Here is a 23,295-nt window from a genome sequence, read left to right as displayed (position 1 = left end):
ACTGGAAGGAGCTTGTCTCAGGTTGCGGTGGCTCCAGGCCCCCTGGGCTGTGCCAATGTTCTAGGAGGAGCATGAGCTCCTGCTACAAGCAGACCCTAAGAAAGAAATGGGAAAAACAGACACCACTCCAGCTGGCAGCCAAGTGAGTGAGAAAGCTGGGGAACTCAGCTCCCCAGGGGCCTGGGCGGTGCCAACTGCTGCCCAAGGGAATTTTCAGGGAGCTGGATTTTCAAGGAGCTTGGAGAGCCATAATCACATTCAGCCTGGAAATTAGGTTTCCCCAGCAGAGGAGACGACCCCTTGGTTACCTTATTCCTGCCCCTAGGCTGCCCACATGAACCTTCAGGAGCACACATCCCATGATCACATGGAGGACAACTCCCATAAGCAGGTAGAATAGTCTGGGGGTGCTCTTCCCAAAAGGTTCTTGCCCTGTGCTAATGGGGCACCCTAGGTAAAGCACTGGTCAGCCCCAGGGCAGGGGGCCCACTTGGCAGGTGATCCAGAAGGACCAGAGGTGGTAGAGGGGGATGTGATGCAGGAGGTTCAGGGTCAGTTCCAGGCAGGGATACTTCTGAGGTCTGAGGAGCTGAGAGCCTAGGGAGGGGACTGGGGCTGAGGAGTGGCCAGGTGACTGCAGGTCAGACCTGAAATGGCAGGCTGGGGATTGTGAGCATCCTAGCTGTTGCCCCTCCTGCTGTGAGGATCAGGACACAGGGAGTTCCTGCCAGAGCCCCCTAAAGGGTCTGGGCCTGAGCTTCCCTCTGGGCCAGGTCACAGACTATGCTCCCTGTGCCAATTGTGGCAGCCCTCAAGTCTCCCTGATTCCTAGAGACCTGCCCATCTATGAGGACTCCTGGGACGGAGACATGCAGCAATCCCCCCCACCCCACCTGGGCTGGAATCCTGAGCCGCTCCCTCACTGCCCTTCCTGTTCCTGCCCCAGACTGCAGCTGCAGCCCAGGCCTGAGGGCTCTGCCTTGTAGGCTTGGAGTGTGGGTATGGGCAGCCATGACCCACCTTCTCTGTGGTCCATACAACAGCCAAGCCCATGGGTATGCCAAGGACCCAGGATTGGGAACCCTAGGGCTCAAGGCAGAGCTGGGGGCTGGCAGTCAGTCCCCTCTCCACCTGTACCGGCAGCCCACTCACTCCAGCCCCAACCATGGGGAGGGGCTGGGGCATAAGGGAGGGTAGAACCCCAAGGTACTATACAGTATGGGGTCAGCTGGCCCTGGCTCCACTGCCTCCCCTACCAGGCAGACAGTCTGCAAGACACCAATCCCTCCAGCAGAATCCTGCTCATCAGCGCCCTCCATCTCAGGAATAGCAGAGCAATGCGATGGGGGGATGGTAGTTAAAAGTGTCCCAGTTCAGGCCCTGGCCGGTTGGCTCAGCGGTAGAGCGTCGGCCTAGCGTGCGGAGGACCCGGGTTCGATTCCCGGCCAGGGCACACAGGAGAAGCGCCCATTTGCTTCTCCACACCTCCGCCGTGCTTTCCTCTCTGTCTCTCTTTTCCCCTCCCGCAGCCAAGGCTCCACTGGAGCAAAGATGGCCCGGGCGCTGGGGATGGCTCCGTGGCCTCTGCCTCAGGCGCTAGAGTGGCTCTGGTCGCAACATGGCGACACCCAGGATGGGCAGAGCATCGCCCCCTGGTGGGCAGAGCGTCGCCCCATGGTGGGCGTGCCGGGTGGATCCCGGTCGGGCGCATGCGGGAGTCTGTCTGACTGTCTCTCCCTGTTTCCAGCTTCAGAAAAATGAAAAAAAAAAAAAAAAAAAAGTGTCCCAGTTCAGAGACCTATGCCACTTCATTCTGGAGTAATCACAGGGACGAAGGCATTCCCAAGGGGCCTGAGGCTCACAGCTATGCTGGGACCAAACCCAGACAGCTCTGACAGCAACCAGGGTCTGGGAGCCCAGCCTCCACTGGGGAGCCAAGGGCTCTATCTGTGAGATGCTCTGGTAGCCCCACCGAGGCACAGCCAGGGCAGCTGTCCAGCCAGGCTGAAGGCTGAAGGCGGAAGCAGGGCAGCGCAGCTATCGCTCTCGCTGGCTACTGGCCTATGCACACCAGTGCCCTTGCCTGGAATGCTCCTTTTCTCCCACAGGGTGGACCCCCTTCTTCCAGGCCCCCTCTGTCACCATGGCAACACCCAGGCTTCTCCAGGGGGACAGAGCCTCTTTGTGGTGGTACAAAGCCTCTTTGAGGGGCAACGGGGTTACAGCCCCTTGGAGCTTGTGCCCAATAAGCCTTTGGGGAGTGAGACAGGGCCCCTCAACTCACTGCCCCCCAGTTCAGAGTCAAGAAAGTTGGGGCAGAAGAGTCTAAGTGCTAGAGGCTGGAACCCACTCCCCTAGATCCACCTGCCCTCGCTGTCCACGCGAGTCCCTGAGATGAGCCCCATGGCCCCAGAAAGTGGCTGTCAGCTGAGGGCTGGGGGATTTCCCACTGCCTTTTCCATCACTCTGACAAGCAGTGTATTCCATCCATCTAGATCAGGGGTCCCCAAACTACGGCCCGTGGGCCGCATGCGGCCCCCTGAGGCCATTTATCTGGCCCCCGCCGCACTTCCAGAAGGGGCACCTCTTTCATTGGTGGTCAGTGAGAGGAGCATAGTTCCCATTGAAATACTGGTCAGTTTGTTGATTTAAATTTACTTGTTCTTTATTTTCAATATTGTATTTGTTCCCATTTTGTTTTTTTACTTTAAAATAAGATATGTGCAGTGTGCATAGGGATTTGTTCAGTTTTTTTTTATAGTCCGGCCCTCCAACAGTCTGAGGGACAGTGAACTGGCCCCCTGTGTAAAAAGTTTGGGGACCCCTGATCTAGATAAACAGAGAAAGGCACAGGCAGCAGGGAAACTCCCACTTCACTGGAAACCAGGCACAGGACCCAGTGGGAACTGGGCTCAGGAAGTCCTTGGCGCTGGCAGACGGAGACAGGCAGGGCAGATGGCAGGAGGTCTGGGACCAGGGCTGCTGAAGGGACTGGACATAGTGTCTGGCCCACTCCCATTCACTGTCCCTTGCTTCTCCGGCCTGGCTTCCCTTGCTGTGGCAGTCCCCATCTTTGCCTGCCTATCCTGAGGAGAATTCTGCCAGCCAAGCTGTATGGCCTGGCAGAATTACTGCAGCCATAATCCTGAGATAGGCTTGGACAAAGGGGAACCTTGCTATGCTATGGCATGGCTTGCTCCAGAGTTGGGGAGGTGAGACTCTGAGGGTACTGTAGGTCCAAGGCATAGTGACATGGACCCAGTGCAGAGTCCCTGTCCCCTCATCTCAGAGTGTCTGCCCTGTTTGTGCCCTAGCTCCACAGTCAGTGAGGCTCACCCCAGCAGGCACACTCCCCCACCCTACCCCCAGGCGGCCACAGCCATGAAGCCCCTCCTCATTCTAGCCCATGGGTCCCTCCCATCTGGCTGCTGCTGACCAGGCACTTGGCAGTACCCCTGCATTTGGGCCCCCTGCTGAGCTGGCCCTCCCCAAGCGACCTCAGTCTGACCCACTGCAGCCTTGCTAACTAAGCCCCTGGGGTGGGGCTCACAGGCCCCAGCAGCAGCATAGGCTGGAATGGCTCCAGGACAGATTCATCCCTTTGTGGCCAGATCCACACAAGTGCCAGGGAGGGGGACAAGGGGCAATCCTGATACAGCAATGCCCCTGTGAGTTAGCAAACATCCCCTGCACCCCCATACAGGCCCCTACTTCACCCTCCTGGCCAGCTTTCCCATCAACATTCCTCCTAGTTGCTGACACTTTCAGGCAGCTGGAGGTGCCTGTACAGACCATTAGTAGCAATACCCAGTCGATCCTCCCCACAGCCCTGGGAGGGAAGGAGTTGCTGGGGAGAGCCCAATGTCGCCCAGCCTAGGACCTTGCCATCCAGGGAGATGGGGCTCAGCTGAATCACCTGCAGCCCCTAGAGGTTCTCTGGGAAGAGTGAGATGTGTGGGGAAAGTGGCCCTCATTCCCTCATCAGAGAACACTGGGAACCCAAGTAGAGACACTCCACTTGGCTTCACCTGCATGACACTCACAGCCCAGTGAAGGGGACAGGGGACAAGCAGAACAGGTGTCAGGAAGACCCTACAGCTGCTGTGGGCAGAGGCAGACTGGCCGTGGCTGCCTGGTTCTGTATGGATCAGAGGGCATTCCCTGGGGAGGGCGGTTCCAGGCCTTTCCAGCCTTGCTCCTGGTTTGTTCCATCAAAGAACCAGGTACCTTTTTGATCTGCTTTGCTCAGTGTCCCAAGTGGCCTCTGGCTAGCTCTAGCTCCTTGCAGGGGGCCCCAGGGACACCCTTTCCCTTCCAGAAACCGAGCTGGATGCCAGCCTTGCTGCTCCTAAGGCTGAGTGCCCATGGCAACAAGTCCAGACACCACCAACCTCCAGCCAACAGCAAAGTTTTGCCTTTCATATGCAAATGACCCAGTGGGACTGGGCCGAGGGCTCTACCCTACCCTCACCCAGTACAGACTTTAGGCCCTGCAGTGTCCCTGTCTAGCTTCCCCAACCCACACACATATCCCATGAGAGCCTGCTGGGAGCCAGGCTTGTCTGTGGCAGACCACAAGGAGGAAGAAACACTGTAGAAGGCCTGCCGACTGTTTTGGGATTGTCTAAAACCTACCTGCAGTACACACATGCAGCCACCCACACAATCACACATAACATGTGTGCATATTATCTGCTCTGTATGGCTACTAGTGAACTTGCCACAGCTACCATGTGGGCCCTCTCCTGCCCCACCAGAAAATGGGTGGTAGGTGGCCTGACAGTACTGACAAGTCCTTGTAGGAAGGTGAAGGGAGAGTTATGGTTCTTTAGCTACTGTGGCTCCTAGCGAGGATCAGTGGTCCTGGGTAGACCCCATTATTACCCTGAACACCAGACAAGGCTGCCCCTCTACCAAGACGCCAGGCCTGCTCCTGACAATACAGTCTACAAGCAGCCTCAGCCACCGGTCTATACTGGGGTCTATCTGTGACAGGTGGAGGTGGCTGGGCCACGGACCCTAGACAGAAGCACTCAGCATGCACAGACCTCCTGGAGCACCCCAGCACTCTGGGCAGATCCTGCCACTTTTGGGAGGCCCAAGAGAGAGCTGCCTTATACTGAAATATGTTTAGTGTATTTATTAGCACAGATATTAGGGAAAAACTGATAAGTGTTCTCAAACGGTTCAAGATAGCAATAAAATGAAAGACCACAATGAAAAAGAACGATCATAAATGAGGAAGATCCTGCAGAGATTTGCAGGGAAACACAGCAGAGGCAGCAAACAGCTGACAGAGCCCAGCAGAAAACCAGGATATAGTGAGGTGGCAGAAAGCAAACTCGAGGCAATCCTTCCAAACCAGCAGAAAAGGATAAAGAGTTATTAAAAGAGGGAAGACAGGAGATATGAAAAAATGAATCCTGAGCCAAGCTTCAACATAACAGGATACACTGAGGGAGAATGAATAGACATGGAACCCGAAGAAAAGGTCAGAAACTGCCCTCAACAGAGAAGGCCTCTGGCAGGGCTCTCATTGTCAGGGTAGGAATTCAGCTTTCCTTTCAGAACACAAGCTGAGAAAACAGTGCACAGGGCTACTCCTGGAGTTTTACTATTCACTCTCATTAGGTTGATGTTTCCTCAGGCTCCTTAAACACGTGGTGTCCACTCTGCAGCGTAGGAGGAAGCCTGCCTAGCCTGCTGTCCCAGGCCACACTGAGGTCTGGGTCATGTTCTCCACCAGGCCGCCCACAGCCCTGGGCGATCTCCATCCACAGACGGGAGCTACAGCACCCGCTGCCCACGCACCACTTTCCATGTTGCAGACGCTCATTTTTGGTGAGAAATAGCTGATAGTTCTGTGAAAACAAACAAAAATACCTCCCCTCCTTAACTCGAGATCTTTAAAAAGATTAACCTAGTTCTGAAATTACCTTTAGGAGACATCATGGTGAAGTTTCTGGATTTTCAGAGTCATGACTTGCCATTCACACAGTCAATCTTTCCCTGGGAGGCAGGGAACATGGCTCACCGGGACCTTGGACTATGGCTTTAAGAGCCAAGAGAAGTGAAAAACTCTGGAATCCAAGAGGCCAACTAACCCAAGCACTTTGGGGAACTGCAAGCATGGGCTCCAGGCAATGCCCTTCAGGGAACAAGGGCTGCTGAGAAGTCAAACTGCATTTTCCAGCAATACAGAGTAGGGTAAAAGTAAGTTTATAGTTGTTGTTCATATGGAAAAGGAAACAATAATTAATAATAGACTGTGCTTTGAGTACTCACAACTGTAAACTTGTTTTTGCCCCACCCTGTAATACTGATGTTCTGTGCACCTTAAGATGGCTGCAGTTGTCTGTAGTCATCCTCTGCCAGCGGCCCCTGGGGAGTATTTTTACTGTCTCAGGAAATCTGTGGATCTGCGGACTGATGACTGCAAGGGAGTAGGTGTGAATCAAAGAAACAGACAAAACCCAACCAATCCAAACAACCAAACACACACACACACACACACACACACACACACACACACACACACGGATGGATGTGTTAATTAACTACTGGGGATAAACCCTTCCACAATGTAGATGTCAATCAATCACCAGTATGTACACTTTAAACATCTTACAATTGTCAATTACCCTCAATAAAGCTGAAAAAAAGAAGAAAAACAAATGAATGTTTTTAGCTAACTTAATTTTACAAACTCAGTTGCTTAAAAATAGACTTGAAAAATGTCAAAAAGACCCCACACTCACTTGTGTTTAGTATGCCTTTTTCTTGTATAATATTGTACTTTTTCCCCTTGCATACTATTATTTTTCTTTTTAATGTTTATTTTATTGATTTCAGAAAGAGAAAAGAGGGGCAGAGAGAGAGAGGGAGAGACAGGAACATCAATCTGTTCCTGTATGTGCTCCAACTGAGGATTGAACCAGCAACCTCTGAACTTTGGGATGATGCTCTAACCAACTGAGACATCTAGCCAGAGCTCCTTGCATACTATTCTTAAGTGAAAAGATGACAAGAGAATACTATAAAAATTATGCACCAACAAATTCGATAACCTAAATAAAATGGAAACACTTCTAAAAACATAGTGTCTACAAAACTGATCCATGAATGAACAGCAAATTGAGCAGACAGACTTCTAACTAGTTAGGAGACTTAATCAGTAATCAAAACCTCCCAAGAAAGAAGAACCAGACCTAGATGGCTTCACTGGTGAATTCTACCAAACATTCAAAGAAGAATTAACATCATCTTCCACAAACTATTCCCAAAAACTGAAGAGAAGGGAATACTTGCTAACTCATTCTATGAGGCCAGCATTACCCTGATACTGAAACTATAATAATAAATTATGGACCAATATTTCTTATGAACACTGATGCAAAAAGCCTCAAAAAAACACTAGCAAACTGAATTCAGCAGCATGTTAAAAAGTACACCATGACCAAGTGGGATTGATTCTTAAATGCAAGGATGCCTCAACATATGATCATTAATCAACACAGTGAACCACATTAAGAGAATGATTTAAAAAATGGTCATTTCAATTGATGCATGAAAAGCATTTGACAAAATTCAAAACTCTTTCATGATAAAAAAAAACCCCCACATAAAACAAACTAGGAATAGAAGAAACTATCTCAACATAAAAAATATATGCAGCCCTGGCCTGGTAGCTCAGCTGGTTAGAGAGTCATCCTGATACACCAAACCAGAAACAACCAAGGAATGCATGAATGAGTGGAGCAAAAAATCAAGGTCTCTTTCTCTCTCTCTCTCCTATCTTCCCTCTCTTTAAAGTCAATAAATAAAATATAGGCCCTGGCTGGTTGCTCAGTGGTAGAGCGTTGGCCTGGCATGCGGAAGTCCCGAGTTCGATTCCCGGCCAGGGCACACAGGAGAGGCACCCATCTGCTTCTCCACCCGTCCCCCTCTCCTTCCTCTCTGTCTCTTTCTTCCCCTCCTGCAGCCAAGGCTCCATTGGAGCAAAAGATGGCCCGGGCACTGGGGATGGCTCCTTGGCCTCTGCCCCAGGTGCTAGAGTGGCTCTGGTCGCGACAGAGCGATGCCCTGGATGGGCAGAGCATCGCCCCCTGGTGGGCGTGCCGGGTGGATCCCGGTTGGGGGCATGCGGGAGTCTGACTGCCTCCCCGTTTCCAGCTTCAGAAAAATACAAAATAAATAAATAAATAAATAAATAAATAAATAAATAAATAAATATGGAAAGCTATATCGTACTACACATGCTACATATCATACTATACATATACCAAAGCTAACACCCTACTCAGTAGTGAACAACTCAAAGCTCTTCTCCTAAAGAACAAAAACAGGTATGGATTCCTGCTTTTGCCACTTCTATTCAACATAGTACTTGAAGTCCTAGTTAGAGCAATTAGGCAAAAAAAAAAAAAATCTGTTTGCAGGTAACATGATCTTATATGTAGAAAATCCTAAAGATTCCACAAAAATTTAGAAACCAGTTTAGTAAAGTTGCAGGGTACAAAAATCCATAAACAGAAGTTAGTTAAAAGTCAACAATGGACAATCTAAAAAGAAAACTTAGAGAATTATTTCATTTATAATAGCATCAAAAAGAATAAAATAGAAATAAATTTAACTAAAAAAGAATGACTTGTACAGTGATAACTATAAAATATTGCTGAAAGAAATTAAAGAAGATCTAAATAAACAGAAAGACATCCCATGCTCATGGATTGGAAGACTTGATATTGTCAAGATGTCAACACTACCCAAAGCAATCTACAAATTTAATACAATCCCTATCAAAATTTCCATGGCATTTTTACAGAAATAGAAAAATCCATCCTAAAACTCCTATGGAGCCTCAATGGATCCTGAATAGCCAAAACAATCTTAAAAAAAAAAAAAGCAAAGTTGGAGGTATCACACATTCTGATTTCAAAACTTACTATAAAGCCACAGTAATCAAAACAGTATAACCATGGCATAAAGACAGATATATGTAGACCAATGGAATAGAATAGAAATAAACCCTCACGTGTGGCCAATTGATTTTTTACAAGGTGGTCAATGGGGTTTAAAGAACAGTATTTTTAACAAATGGTGCTGGGAAAACTGGATATCCACATACAAAAGAATAAAGTTAAGACTTTTACCTTAAGCCATATACAAAAATTAACTCAAAATGCATCAAAGCCCTAAGCATAAGACCTAAAACTATAAAGCTCTTAGAAGAAAACATAAAGGAAAAGCTTTGTGATGTATTTGGCAATAATTTCTTGGATATGACACCAAAAGTATAGGCAACAAAAGTGAAAATAGAAAAACAGCCTGACCAGGTGGTAGCGCAGTGGTAGAGCATCAGACTGGGACGCGGAGGACCCAGGTTCAAAACCCCATCGTCGCTGGCTTGAGCGCGGGCTCATCTGGTTTAAGGAAGGTTCACCAGCTTGAGCCCAAGGTTGCTGGCTTGAGCAACGGGTTACTCGGTCTGCTGTAGCCCCCCAGTCAAGGCACATATGAGGAAGCAATCAATGAACAACTAGGGTGCCGCAACAAAGAATTGATCTCTCTCCCTTCCTATCTGTCTGTCCCTACCTGTCCCTCTCTCTCAAAAAAATTAAAAAAAGAAAAGAAGAAAAACAACTATATGAAAAAATTAAACTTCTGTTCATCAAAGAATATGATGTACTGAGAGAAAAAGTAACCTAAGAATTGGGAGGAAAGACCTGAAAATCATATATCTGATGAGGGATTAATTTTCAGAATATATAAAGAACTCCTATAACTCAACAACAAATAACCAAATAACCCAATTAAAAAATAGCCAAAGAACTTGAACAGATATTTCCTAAAAAAGATATACAAATGGCCAAAAAGTTTATGAAAAGATGCTCAACATTACTTATCATCAGTGAAATGCAAATCAAAAGCACAATGAAATGTCACTTTACACTCGTTAGATAGCAACGCATAGCAAGTGTTGGCAAGAATGTAGAGAAGATGGAATCCTGTGTACTTACTGTTGGTGGGATGCAAAATAGCACAGCCATTATGGAAATCAATACGGTGGCTCCTCAAAAACTAAAAAATGGGATTACCATAGGCCCTGGCAGGTTGGCTGACTGGCACAGTGTTGCCTGGTGTGTGGATGTTCCGGGTTCAATTTCTGCCAGGGCACACAGGAGGAGTGCCCATCTGCTTCTCCACCCCTCCCCCTCTTACTTCTCTCTCTCTCTCTTTCTCTCTCTCTTTCTTCTCCCCTCCTGCAGCAGCCATGGCTTGATTGGCACGAGTTGGCCCCAGGCACTGATAATGGTTCCATAGCCTTTGCCTCAGGTGCTAAAAAATGGCTCTGGTCACAATGGAGCAAGGGCCCCAGATGGACAGAGCATTGCCCCCTAGTGGGCTTGCCAGGTAGATCCCGGTCAAAGTGCATGCAGGAGTTTGTCTCTGCCTCCCTTCCTCTCACTAAAAAAAAAAAAGAAGAAGAAGAAGAAGAAAAAAAGAGAGAAAGAAAGAAAGGAAAAATGGGACTACCATATCTCAAAATTTCTCACAACTTACCTCTGGATATCTATCCAAAAGAACTAAAAGCAGGTCTTGAAAAGATATCTGTATATACACATTCATATCAGCATTTGCTGTAATAGCCAAAATGTGAAGAAACCCAAGTGTCTATCATCAGATGAAAGGATAAACAAAATGTGATATAGACTTATACTGGAATATTTTTTTTTGAAATATCCCCTAATTTTTGTAAGCAGTATATGTATGTGCTAGAGGCTGAACACTTTTCCATTTAATCCATGTTATGATAATAGGTACTTCTTTAAAAATGATAATTTCATTGTACACCTAAACCTATATAATTTTTTTTATTTATTCATTTTTTTTTTTTTAGAGAGGAGAGGGAGAGACAGAGGGAGAGAGAGAAAGGAGAGACAGAAAGAGAGAAGGGGGGGAGGAGCTGGAAGCATCAACTCCCATATGTGCCTTGACCAGGCAAGCCCAGGGTTTCGAACTGGAGACCTCAGCATTTCCAGGTCGACGCTTTATCCACTGCACCACCATAGGTCAGGCGACTTATACTGGAATATTATTCCAACCTTAAAAGGAAGGAAAATCTTCAAAGGCACAACTAAAGTTGAATGTGTTGATGCTTCTTTCTTTCTCCTTTCCTCTCTCTCTTAAAAAAGGCAGGGGGGAGGGAAATCTGACCCATGCTACAACATGATGAATCTTGAGAACATTATGCTAAGTGAAATAAGCCAATCATAAAAGAAACCCACTGTATTATCTCACTTATATAAGGCATCTGTAGTAGTCAAATTCATAGAAAGAGAAAGTAGAATGCTGGTTCCAGGGGTTGGAAGCAGGGGGAAATGGGTACTGTTCTTTAATAAATTTAATTTCAATGTTGCAAGATAAAACGTTCTGGAAATTAGTTGCATAAACATGAATGTTCTTAATGCTACTGAACTGTACACTTAAGAATGGTTAAGATGGTTAATTTTATATGTATTTTACAATAATTAAAAATAAAATTTATAGAGAGCCACCAAGAAATAACTTAGAAATTACAAAAACACTCTTTCAAGTAAACAGTAAATCAAAGATAAAAATTTAAGCATACAGAGCTGATTATTTAGAAACAGTGAAAAAATACACTCACATGTCATACATTAAACATATATGAATCACAGAATGGTGGTTGCCAGAGGCTGAGGGGTGGGCAAAATGGGGAGATGATGGTCAAAGTGCACAACCTGTCAGTTATAAAATGACTAAGTTAATATGTATAGTAACTATTATACTGTATTTTTTAAAGGTTTTATTTATTCATTATAGAGAGGGGAGAGAGAGAGAGAAGGGGGAAGAGCAAGAAGCATCAACTCCCATATGTGCCTTGACCAGGCAAGCCCAGGGTTTTGAACCGGCAACCTCAGCGTTTCCAGGTTGACGCTTTATCCACTGTGTCACCACAGGTCAGGCTATTATACTGTATTGTATACAGCAGGTTCTTGAAGGACATCATTTTGTTACAACATTGACAAGATACCATAGGATCTTAACTCTTTTTTTTAAATTTTATTTATTCATTTTTTTAGAGAGGAGAGAGAGAGGGAGAGAGACAGAGAGAGAGAGCAAGGAGAGAGAGACAGAGAGAAGGGGGGAGGAGCTGGAAGCATCAACTCCCATATATGCCTTGACCAGGCAAGCCCAGGGTTTCGAACTGGCGACCTCAGCATTTCCAGGTCGACGCTTTATCCACTGCGCCACCACAGGTCAGGCCTCTTAACTCTTGTTTATATAAATTAACCTGTGGTAAAATTGGTTTCATTATACATATATTGTTTCACCACAATTCCAAGAATCTATTGCTGATGTTAAATAAGGATTTACTATATTTGAAAATTGTTTTGATAAAACTTTAATGTTCTTGCTGCAACAACAACAGAATAATAATATGAAGTGAAAAATGTGTTAACTAACATTAGTGTTGTAAACATTTCACAATATATGTATATATGTGTATCAAATCATCACATATATATCTTAAATTTATGTAATGTTATATGTTAATTATATCTCAATAAAACTGAAAATAAAAACATGGGTTATAGCCAAAGCTGTTCTCAGAGGTAAATTCACAGCCTTAAATACTTTCAAACAATAAAAAATTAATATTGCTAAACCTAAAATAATGAGCACACAGGCATCTAAGTCTCCAAACCAAGATAATCATAGAAACAACCAACATATCTCTCACTGACTACCTTTCATATGTCAGAAACAGAAATATTTCTAACAGATATGGTTCAGAGAAGTCAGAAATGAAAGAAGGCACAGAAAATTAACCTATGAACCTAGGATCACATTATGAAGTTCACTGCTGTGCCTCCCTCAGATCTGTTAAGTCTCTGGATGGACAAGGCAGACATGACAAGTCTAAACTTTCTCCTGCTGCCTCAAATGGAACTGAAGGTGGTAGTGAGCAGAGACAGCCTCAACCTCAGCCTCTGAGGGATTACAGGCCAGAGCTGAGTGGCAGGCAGCTCAGCACCTGGCATATAACAGGTGCTCAATTCGTTTCTACTGCATAAAGGAAGCAAAGATCAGCAGCTGAAGAACAGTGGCCAGGTGATTCCCATGCCTGGGCAGCCCTGTGGAGTCAGAGCATGTGCTGTACACACAGGCTGATGCTTGCAAGAAACTGGAGAAATTTCAGGACTGCCTTGGGGCTCTGAGGGGCTCAGAAAGACACTGCCTTGATGAGAGCACCTCTGTGTCTAGAATGACACAGAGACCTCACCCAGGCAGAGCTTGCTGATGCTGGAGGTGGGTGTGGCAAGGAGTAAGGCTGGTGGCATCACAGGGACCAGGTATGGCTTTTATACTGAAGGTGATGGGGGTTCATTTCATGGAGGGTCTTAGGGCAAGAGAACCAGGCCCAGCTCAGGAGCTTCTCCTTCCTTGGCCAAAGCAGCCCCCCACTAGTTTCAGGTGAAGGGATGGTAGACATTTCTCCTCACCCAACCAGCCCTTTTCCCCCTGCCCAAGGCTGCTGTCTGCAGACACTACATCTGGCCTGAGTTTCACTCCTCTTGCCCATCAGTTGTTAGGGGCAGGGCAGGGACTCTGAGCTAGCAAAGCAGGACAGGTTGGGTCACCAGGAGCAAGAGGACGTGTCAGCCTGCATGCTGGGCCCAGGGTTCCCCCATGGTACACAGCTACTGCCTGTGTCACAGGTCATAGATGGCCTCCTTTGCGGCAATGTAGCCTGGAGCACCACTCACCTCCATCCACACCCAGCAACACCAGCCCCCTAAATCCTGGTTCTGTGAAGACAAAAGCCTGCAAGTATAAAAGCTTAATTAAAAATTAACTAATGCCCATGCTACAAAGATTTGGTTAATAAACGTCTGAAATTATTTCTTCAAGTACAAATATTCTAAATTAGTCTTGTCACAAACAATAGATCCCTACAGACAAAGGCCAGAGAACTGTCACCAAGCAGGGAAATGAATGATGTGCTTGCCTATGACAGGCTGGGAGCAGGGCCTTCCCCACCACCACTCAGCTTGCCGAGCCTCAGTTTCCCCATCATAATCCCTCACCCCACTGCTGAGTTCAAAGAGGCAAGGTGGTTTTGGTCTCACACAACCTGCAGCTGGGCCTGGGACGGTGGTGGGCAGGGGGCAGGTAAGCCCCAGATGGAAGGAGGTGGTCTAGAGAGCCCTGGTATGGCCCTGCCTCCTCTGGGGCCCTGGACAGATCACCTGCCTTCCTGGGGGCAATGGTCCTGACCCCCTCCTATCCTGGGCAGGAGATGACAGGTGAGGCTGGTAGTTTGTGCCCATTGATTGGGGGGGTGGGGGGTCCATGGACTACTCTCTCCAAGGGTAGAGGCTCAGCATGCGGCTTAGAGTACATGATCTTCATCCTCCTAGCTCCCATTCCTGGGCCTGGGTTGCCCTTAGTCTCCAAACACTTTCTGCCTTCCTGCCTCTGAACCTCTGTCTCTCCCTCCCCCACCCTCCCCCTTTCACCTCTGCTGCCCCTTGTACTCCCTCTACCTGCACCCTTGCCCCTCCCTGCCCCTCTTCCCTGTATTCCCACATCTCCTGTACCCTCACTTCCCCTATACCCCTCCCTGCCCCTGCATGCCCCCTTCTAGTGTCCCTTTCTCCCCATCCCTCCCTCTAGTTCCCCTCCCTTCCCTATACTCCCACTTCCTCCCACACCCCTGCCTCCTCAGCACCCTGCCCCTAGCATCCCTATTCACACTGTACCCTACACACCTAAATCTCTGCCCCTCCCTCCCCTTGTCCCTCTTTCTCCCCTCGCTACACCCTTGCCCTGTTAGACTTCCTAATCACAAGGTCCCCAAAGTGGGCAGACTGCGAGGTCCATGGCATGCTCCAAGGGGCACAGCTAGCACCCTCAGTAGGGGCTGGGAGCCCTCACTCCATCATGGGGCTCTGAAGGGTGCAGAATCGGGGGGTGCTAGGTACCTTGAGCCCTAAAGCTCCAGCTGCGTGCAGAGGAGACTCACTCTTCCTGCCAGAGCCATCTGTGAGCCCTCTCTGAGGGTCCCCGTGATTCACCTCAGAGGCAATCATCTGCGGAAGTGCTGGTATGGCCAAGCCTCCAATTCCCAAGGGAGTCGCTTCCCCAGACAGGCCTGGGTGAGGGCCCCAAAAGTGCACAGGACCAAGACGGGGCGGTGGTTGGGGAGACTGAGGGGCAGAAGGTGGCCAGCGCACCTGCTGTGCACTGACCACAGAGCAGGGGACCACCCTGGCTTCCTGATAACCCACATTCCTCAGCACAGCCCCAGGAGTGGTGTCACCTCACACTCCCCTGCCGGGGAACCTGGGCTGCCATTCCACACAAGAGGGAACAGAAATGGATGAGGTGTGGCTCCTTCGACTGTCTAACTTGGAGAGGGTCTGTCTCCTGTGCAGGTCCCTGGGGCAGGGTGGGCTCTGTGTTAAGACACTGGGCCTGGGTGTCTCTCAGGAAGAAGAAATGTCGTTGGCTGGCTGGCACAAGCTGCTCTCAGGCCTTGCTCTAGTCTGATAATCCCCACCAAGTCTCTGCCCCCAGCAAAACACACACACACACACACACACACACACACACACACACACACACACAGAGTTGGTAGACCTCAAAATCAAACCAAACCCAAGTTGCTTAAATACAGAAAAACAACCCTGGGCACAAGATGTTTCTTTACCTCAGCGGCCCTGGTGGTGAAGGAGAGCAGCAAACAGCCTGAGCGTCCACAGTGGAATGTGTTTCCTGAGCCCTGGGCTGCAGCAGCCACTGCGCGAACCCCATGGACATACCAGGGGCAGGCCTGTCCGCGGAAGTGCGGAGGCCCATGGCGGAAGGGCCAGGTGGTCAGAGAGGATTGGCAGGGCCAGCACAGTGATGGTGCCCACTCTCTTGTGCTGGCCCAGCATCAACACAGAAGAAGCTGGGGAGGGGAAGCAGGGGTCACGACCCCAGCAGCTTAAATAAACTTGCACATGCTGATACTGTCTCACTAGGAGCCTAGGAAGCACTGCGAGTGCCAGGATGGAGGAGTCTGAAGGACGTTATTTCTTTTCCCTTTTTTCTGTTTTTTCTACATTTTCTATAAACAAGCACATATTGGTTTATACATTTTTAAAAAGGCAATACAGGATACTCTGGTGCCACTGTCACTTAGCATCTGCGGGCTGGTCCTGCGGCCTCTCCATGATTCTCGGTCCCTCGGGGTGCCCAGGCCCAGTGGGATATTGGAGGCACCTCTATTGCATCACCGAGGCCATAGCCTTGACCCTGGGCCTGGGGTGACAGGAGGGGACAGGAGATGCTGATTTGTGAAGGGTGGGCTTTGCTGGGGTTGAGTCCCCTCCACCTATGTCATCTCACTCTTAGTGTCCCAGGACTCAGTTTCCCCATCTATACCCTTGGTGTTCCCTCCACCCCCCAAGCTCTGGGGCCCAGATCCCACAGGCCAGGAAAGGGCACAGGGTAAAAGCCCCCGGGAGGAGAGGTTTGGCAGCATCTCCACAGCCTCATTATCTCACAAAATGCAGAGAGCAGCAAGTACATTCAGATGAATGAATGGCCTAATTAGGTTTTCAGGAGAGTGAAATATTTTGAAAAGAAAAAGTTTAACTAAAGGCATATTCGAAATACCAAACTCATCAACTGCAAACATCAACCTGGCAAGATGCCCCATGGGGGTGGGGTGCCTCTGGCTGTCTAACCAGGATATGGGCAGCCTTCCATGTGGGCCAGAGCAGAGCTGATGGCTCCAAGTCCTCCGGCTGAGGGTCATGCTGCGACAGGGGTACCCAGGGCCTGGGGGACTGGAGGCCCCTCAACAGCCTGTTGGTCCAGGGAGCTTATGGGCAGCTCCCTGAAGGACAGTCCAAGAAGCGGAAGAAAACAGAACAAATCCAAGGAATAGCCCAAAGCTGGTGCCTAGAGTGACAGTGAGAGGCGCCAGGAGAGGCCATAAGAGAAAAGTGGAGGGTCGGAGATGTTCTGGAAGGAGAGTGATGGGGCTGGGGGGGCTATAAACACCGTGGGCTTACAGGGACTATCCAGGAGGACCTGTGGGCAGAGCATGGCCGCCCTCGCGAGGCTGGCTCTGATGCACCATCCACGCCACCAGCGGTGAATCACTCTGAGTTAGGGATGGCACAGCCAGAAGCTGGCGTGGCACTCATACCATAACTGCAGTAGCTGGCACAGAGCCCTTCATGCGGCCTGTGCAACCAAGAGAGCCAGGGTGTGAACCCAAGTCCTGCCACGTAGGTGTTCTTCCTCCCGACTCATTTGAGATGCAAAGGTTCTGGGGGCGGGAAGGGGCTTGAGGCTGTGGTCTTGTCTCCCGTTTCTCACACTAAGCCCACCTGGGAATGACCCACAAGTCGAACCACAGAGGCCCCTGGATGCCTGTCTTAGAACAGCCCATAAGCAAGAGGGCAGCTGGCTGGCCTGCACCAGGCTTCCCAGCCATGTGGGCAAGATCCTTGCATGGCAGGCAGATTGGCCTTCCACCACACTCCTGCCAGCCCCCGAAGCTGAGACACAAAAGGACACATGTAAGTACTGGCCTGGTGGTGCCTCCGCTGAGGTCATGAGGATGCCAAACCTATTACCCTTGAGGTAGAAGCCTGTTTACTCCCACAGTGTGACAAAACCTCCTGGGCAAAGGACACCACATGTGAAATCTCATGAACACTGTCATCAGAAGACCAACCCATACCCCTCCTTGCAGGTGGTTCAGGGGCTGTCCCGGACCATAGGTGGCACATAGCACATAGCATTCAAAGCCTGGATATCCACAAAGGGACCTGATCACCCTTGGGACTTCAGAGGGGGTTCTACCATGGCAGGGACCTGTTCTCAGTAGTGAAAGGTGCTCAGAGGGGCTGTGAACCCAAGACACAGGGAAAACAGAGCAGGATGTGCATGGGCTATAGCACAAGACACAAACCCATCCATGGAGCGCCAACAGGCTCCAGACAGCGCGAGCCTCAGGTAAGTCCACAGAGGGAGGAGGACCTGCCAGGATGGACCCAACATGTACCGGTAGAGTAAACATGCAGAAGGACTGACTTCTGAGAACAAAGGCTGATCATGGGAGGTCCCAAGCTGATCTTAACGATCCAGTGGGTGCTGGCCAAGGGCCAGGGATGCCTGCACGGGGCACCACGAACCCGAGGACACATTGTGTAATATTCCCAATTTCCGATGACAGAAAATAGTAGTCAAGAAACAGTTCAGATACAACTGTATAAACACAGTTAAATCCTCACCTCACATTTATGTCAAAATAAGGTCTGGATGAATGAAATCTTGAGCATAAACATTAAACTCAAAATACTTACAGGAAAAGATCAATGTGGATTTCTTTGGCTACATGCTAGGAAGAACAATGCATAGAACAATGAGATAAGTAAAAGAAGAAAATCAACAGGTTTCACACAAAATATGAAAAACTTCTGTCAACAATCACAAACAAAAATTAAAAGGCTGAAAAGACTCAAAAGGCAGCAGGGAGATGGACAAGGGGAAAATTCATACTTTAATGTGTATAGACTCACACCAATGGCTAAGAAATACATCAAAGCCCCAGTAAAACCTGGCTTGGGGCCAGCAGTTGCAGAAAGGCAGCCTTGCTCAGCCACCAAGTCCGAGTAAGTCCAAGCAAAGGCGGCTTCAAGAGGGAACACCAGTGCTGGCATGGCTGTGGTGAAGAGCGCCTATGCCCCCCAGGGCCTCTCTGCCTAGGCCTGGCATCACCATCACCTTCCATCCCACCTTCCAGCTCCCTCTTCTTAGCACCCTGCTATTCCTCACCACCTTGTAATTCCTGTGTTGGCCACGCCTGTTGCCATGTCCTCAGGCAGGCTAAGGGCTCCCCCAGGGTGGGAGGGACCTAATGTGGTCACAATGACCAGTGTCCAACATGAAGCTCAGTGTGCAGGTGCCAAATAGCTGAAAGTGAGTATTAGGGACACATAGGTGCTTACCATCAGCCTTCATCCCAACTTGGTCCCAAAGACCCCGCTCTATCGCCCTCCGATGTGGGCAGGGCCTTATCCCAGGGCCTGGCAGAGCAGGCAGCCCTTGGCCAGAGCCCAGATTCTGTGCCCCAATCTTTGAAACAGTCCTAGCCCAGAGCAAAGATGACACAAATACTACTGCCATCTCGCCTGACCAAGCGGTGGCACAATGGATAGAGCGTCGAACTGGGATGCCGAGGACCCAGGTTCGAGACCCCGAGGTGCCAGCTTGAACGTGGGCTCATCTGGTTTGAGCAAAAGCTCACCAACTTGGACCCAAGATGCTGGCTCGAGCAAGGGGTTACTCAGTCTGCTGAAGGCCCACGGTCAAGGCACATATGAGAAAGCAATCAATGAACAACTATGTGTTGCAATGCGCAACAAAAAACTAATGATTGATGCTTCTCATCTCTCCATTCCTGTCTGTCTGTCTCTGTCTGACTCTCTATCTCTGTTAAGAAAAAAAAAAATACTACTGCCATCCCTTCAGTGCTTACGGCAGACATGAACAGTCAATTACCATGGCAGACAAAAACAGTCAATCACTACACTCAAGAAGGGCAGGATAGGAACAGCTGACAGGAGACAGGGAGAGGCAGAGTGGCACAGAGAGAAACAGGGAGAAAACCAGGAGCAGGAGACAGGGAAGGAGAGACAGGGACAAGAAAAGGACAAGCAATGGCGGTGACAGTGGGGAGAGTGGCAGGCAGCCTCCTGCAGGCCCAGTTATCAGAGCTGTCATTCCGTATCTGGTGGCCTGCCAACACAAGGCATGGTGGCCTACCAGGAGTTAAGGGGGATGGGGACTATGTCACCCGTGCCACAAGCAGTGCCATGTCCTGAGCCCTGGATGCAGGCTGAGTTTCTTTATCCCAATCCAGAGCCCCTGCACGGCCCACCAGCCTGGACACAGTGATGCTTAGCCAGACCTTATTCCTCCCACAGCCAGGTGGCAGTAGGTCCCCAGCTCCCACCAACCAGCTGGCAGCTCCCCAAACCGGAGGTCCTAAGGAACGAACATGAAAAGAGTGGGGTCCCTGCCTGTCTCCTCTGTCATATAGCCCACAGCACAGGACACTAAGGGCTTGAGTCTGTGGCTACCACCCTCGTGCCACTAATTGAACACATTGCTGACTAGGTCAGGCCCCCTACACTGGACATTCAGTGACACTGAGGATCCACAGATCTGGGTCAGCTGAGGCTCCTACACAGATGGCAGAGAGCAGTGTTGGGGACTGGGAGCTTGTACTGAATGGACAAGAGTGACTGGGGGCATTTTTACAAGCCATCATTCCTCTGTAAATTCCACCACCACAGCGAACTCTGACAGACTGGGTGTCAGCAGGACACACCTTTGCACCATACAGGAGGTCTTTGGGGACACAGGGATCACTAAGTCTCCTGCTACACTTTTCAGCACCAAACTCCAGCCCCACCGGATCTGCGATTAACAGAAGAACCCACAACACAGGTAATGCCCAAGGCGATGGGCCAGCACATGGCATCCCGGCTGTAAGCAGGGCAGTCAGACTACTCGGTGACTTGGTGGCTGCTTTCTCTCTACAACTGCAGACTCGTGTGGCTGTGGGTGGCGGACATTATGGCCTACAGAACTGAAACATTTACTCTCTGGTCTTCACAAAGCCTGCTGCTTGCCTCAGTGCCCTCCTTCTGGTGCTCTGGCATGTGGGCTGGTGGCTTTAGTCTTCCCCTGCAGCAAGACCACCCTGAGCTAAGAACAGAGCTGGGTGGGCTGTGCCAATTACAGACACTGCTGTGGCAGATGTCCAAGCCAAGGTGGGTGCAGAGCAACCCAGCCAGCATCCTGGTCAGTGGGCCCACTACAGGCTCATCCCTGAAACCAGGTGTCAAACAGTGGCTGCTGTTCACACTCAGGACATCAGTGAATCTAAGCAGCAGTGACAGGAGGTCTCCAGGTCCAGCCCTGTCCTGCCCTGTCCAGTGAGGGTGCTGTGCCCACCTAATGAGAGGCTAACTGGAAGCACACGTCACTCAGAGCCACGGTCCCTCCCTCTGTTGAGCACACTGACCCAGACCAACAGGACACTCTGTTGTCCTGTGTGAGATGTCCCTAGGCCAAACCCAGGTTACTTACCTGCCTCAAGGGAAGATCAGCATATCCCAACATCCATCCTGCTGACTCCAGCTCCTGCAGGGAAACCAGAAGGCATCTTGTGAGGCTCACCTGCCAGCCTGTTTCTTCTAGATGCGGCCAGACTCCCGGTTGGGCACTGTCATCCCTGACCCCAAGGTTGTCTCGTGGTAATTCTGACATACACAGTTGTGGGCACTTTCATCCCCACTTGATTAGGACCATCCCATCTGCAGTTTGCATCAGAATACCATGGCCTTTTGTGTTTCTAACGCTGTTGATTGCTGATTCTAGAATTGTGGACTGATAATAATATCTATCTCCCTTCCAGAAGGCTGGGTGTGCTCTGTGGTGATAAATGGCCCAACAACGAGAACTCCCACATCAGTGTCCAACAGGCTCACGCAGGGTGTCACAACCCTCTAAAGTCTGTTCCTCCTACTCCTCACTGGGCTCTGCTTCCCCCACCCGTCCTGTGGGACTAGCCACCTGCCTTTTCTGAGGCTCTCTGAGGTCAGCTCAGCTCTTTAGTCCTTGGGCCCAAGGGGATGAAGCTATGGTCAAGGGCCTTTCAAATGCCTGCAGAAGTGGGACAGAGGACTCATGTGGCCTCCTGTCTTGTCCAATGAACTGGGGGACACATTCCCTCTTGTATAGAGCTTGGGGATGTTGCCAGTGTCTGTGTCATGAAAAAGAAAACCAAGGTGGCAAACACAGACAGGGAGGGTCTGGGCCCCAGATAGGAGGCCATCTCCTATGGGACATGGGTGATGGGAGCTCTCTACCTTGGCTCTACGATGTTTTCCAGATTGTTCCAGCCTCTGTCCAATCTTCCTCTGTGGATGTGGCCCATTTGGGGCCCACAAGGTGGGTCTCCCGCTTCACTGCAGCCCTTTCATCAAGGGGAGGGGCTTCAAGTCAGTAGGGATCATGGGGTTGCAATCAGGACACTGGGCAGGGAAGAGCAGGACCCAAGCTGGGCACATGTGCATATGATGCATGTACACACACGACCATGTGTGCTGAGAGGGGAGGCGTGGACAGGAGTCTATCTGCCCACTGATGCCCTCCTGACCACGACCCAGTGCCGCTGTTCCTGCTCCAAGGTCTGAGCCTCAGGGGTCAACTTTTGCTCAGAATGTGACGTTTTTAGGACACTTCAGTTTTTGGCTTAAATGTTCACACCATCTTGTCCCAGAGAACTGTGTGTCTTTTTCTTATCAGTTCTGATAACCACCAGCCTCTCCCCATCAATGGCCTCATGAGAAGCCTCTTAAAGTGCTAGCTGTGCCCCATCATCATAGATTCTCACTCGACACCTGGGGTCAGCCCGATGCCCCATTTTACAAATGGAGAGACTGGGTCCAGGCAAGGCAGCGCTGGGCCAGGATTTGAACTCAGGTTGTCCTGCTCCTCGGACTCCCCCAACTCACTCACTGAGTCAGGAATGTGTGGTCACAAGAACAACATGTTCCGTCTTCATGGGGCTCCTGCCGGGCCAAGAAACCCACAAATGCAGAGAACTCAGCAGTAGACACCTGTGTGGGGGTGGGGACGTCTGCAGAGCTGCAGCACGGATGGGGTCAGAGGAAGAGCCTCCCACAAATGGAGGGTGGAAACAGAGGGAGTGGAGGGGCATGGGGGAGCAGTGTTGTATTGGTTGGGGTGGGACAGAGCCTAAAATTCTGGGCAGTGGACAGATGGACAAACAGACTTGAGATATGAAGTAGAAACAATGATGAAATTTGTAACACAAGGGTAGGGTGTACCTGTCATGGGCCCTTCTCACCACCCCCTCAGGGCTGGTCTGTAGGTGCTGGGGTCATCTGCCAGGCCAAGGACCCTGAAGAGCCTTGGGGGTCAAAGAAGTCACCAAGCCCCTTATCAGACATACTTCCAGCCTTGGAAACGCTTGCTGTATCTCCAACTGAGACAAGAGCCCAGCCCAGTCTGCAAGGGCCAGCCATGAGCCAGAACAGCAAGCTGTAGACCTGCAAATATCTGACAAGAGGCAGCTTTCATGGGCACAAACGGAGTCCAGAATAGGTATGCGGCTAAGGCTGGGAGGGCTGGGCAGGTGGCTTGGGGCCACAGTGGATGGTGAGG

The 23,295-nt window shown here is 49.8% G+C and overlaps 1 protein-coding gene across 3 annotated transcripts in view; it reads right to left on the bottom strand.

Annotated features, from left to right (window-relative positions):
* ARVCF (ARVCF delta catenin family member) overlaps positions 1-23,295 on the bottom strand; it is a 53,195-nt gene that overhangs the window by 24,953 nt on the left and 4,947 nt on the right. For all 3 annotated transcript variants that reach the window (XM_066365339.1, XM_066365341.1, XM_066365342.1), the window contains exon 2: positions 21,193-21,246. In XM_066365339.1, the coding sequence (XP_066221436.1) occupies positions 21,193-21,246 (54 nt within the window). The remainder of the gene's footprint in view (positions 1-21,192; positions 21,247-23,295) is intronic.

This window comes from Saccopteryx leptura, chromosome 2 (genome assembly GCF_036850995.1).
Source record: "Saccopteryx leptura isolate mSacLep1 chromosome 2, mSacLep1_pri_phased_curated, whole genome shotgun sequence".
In the NCBI taxonomy this organism is placed as follows: Eukaryota; Metazoa; Chordata; class Mammalia; order Chiroptera; family Emballonuridae; genus Saccopteryx; species Saccopteryx leptura.
The sequence above is the reverse complement of the archived record's forward strand: the minus strand, read 5'-3'. Positions and strand labels throughout refer to the sequence as shown.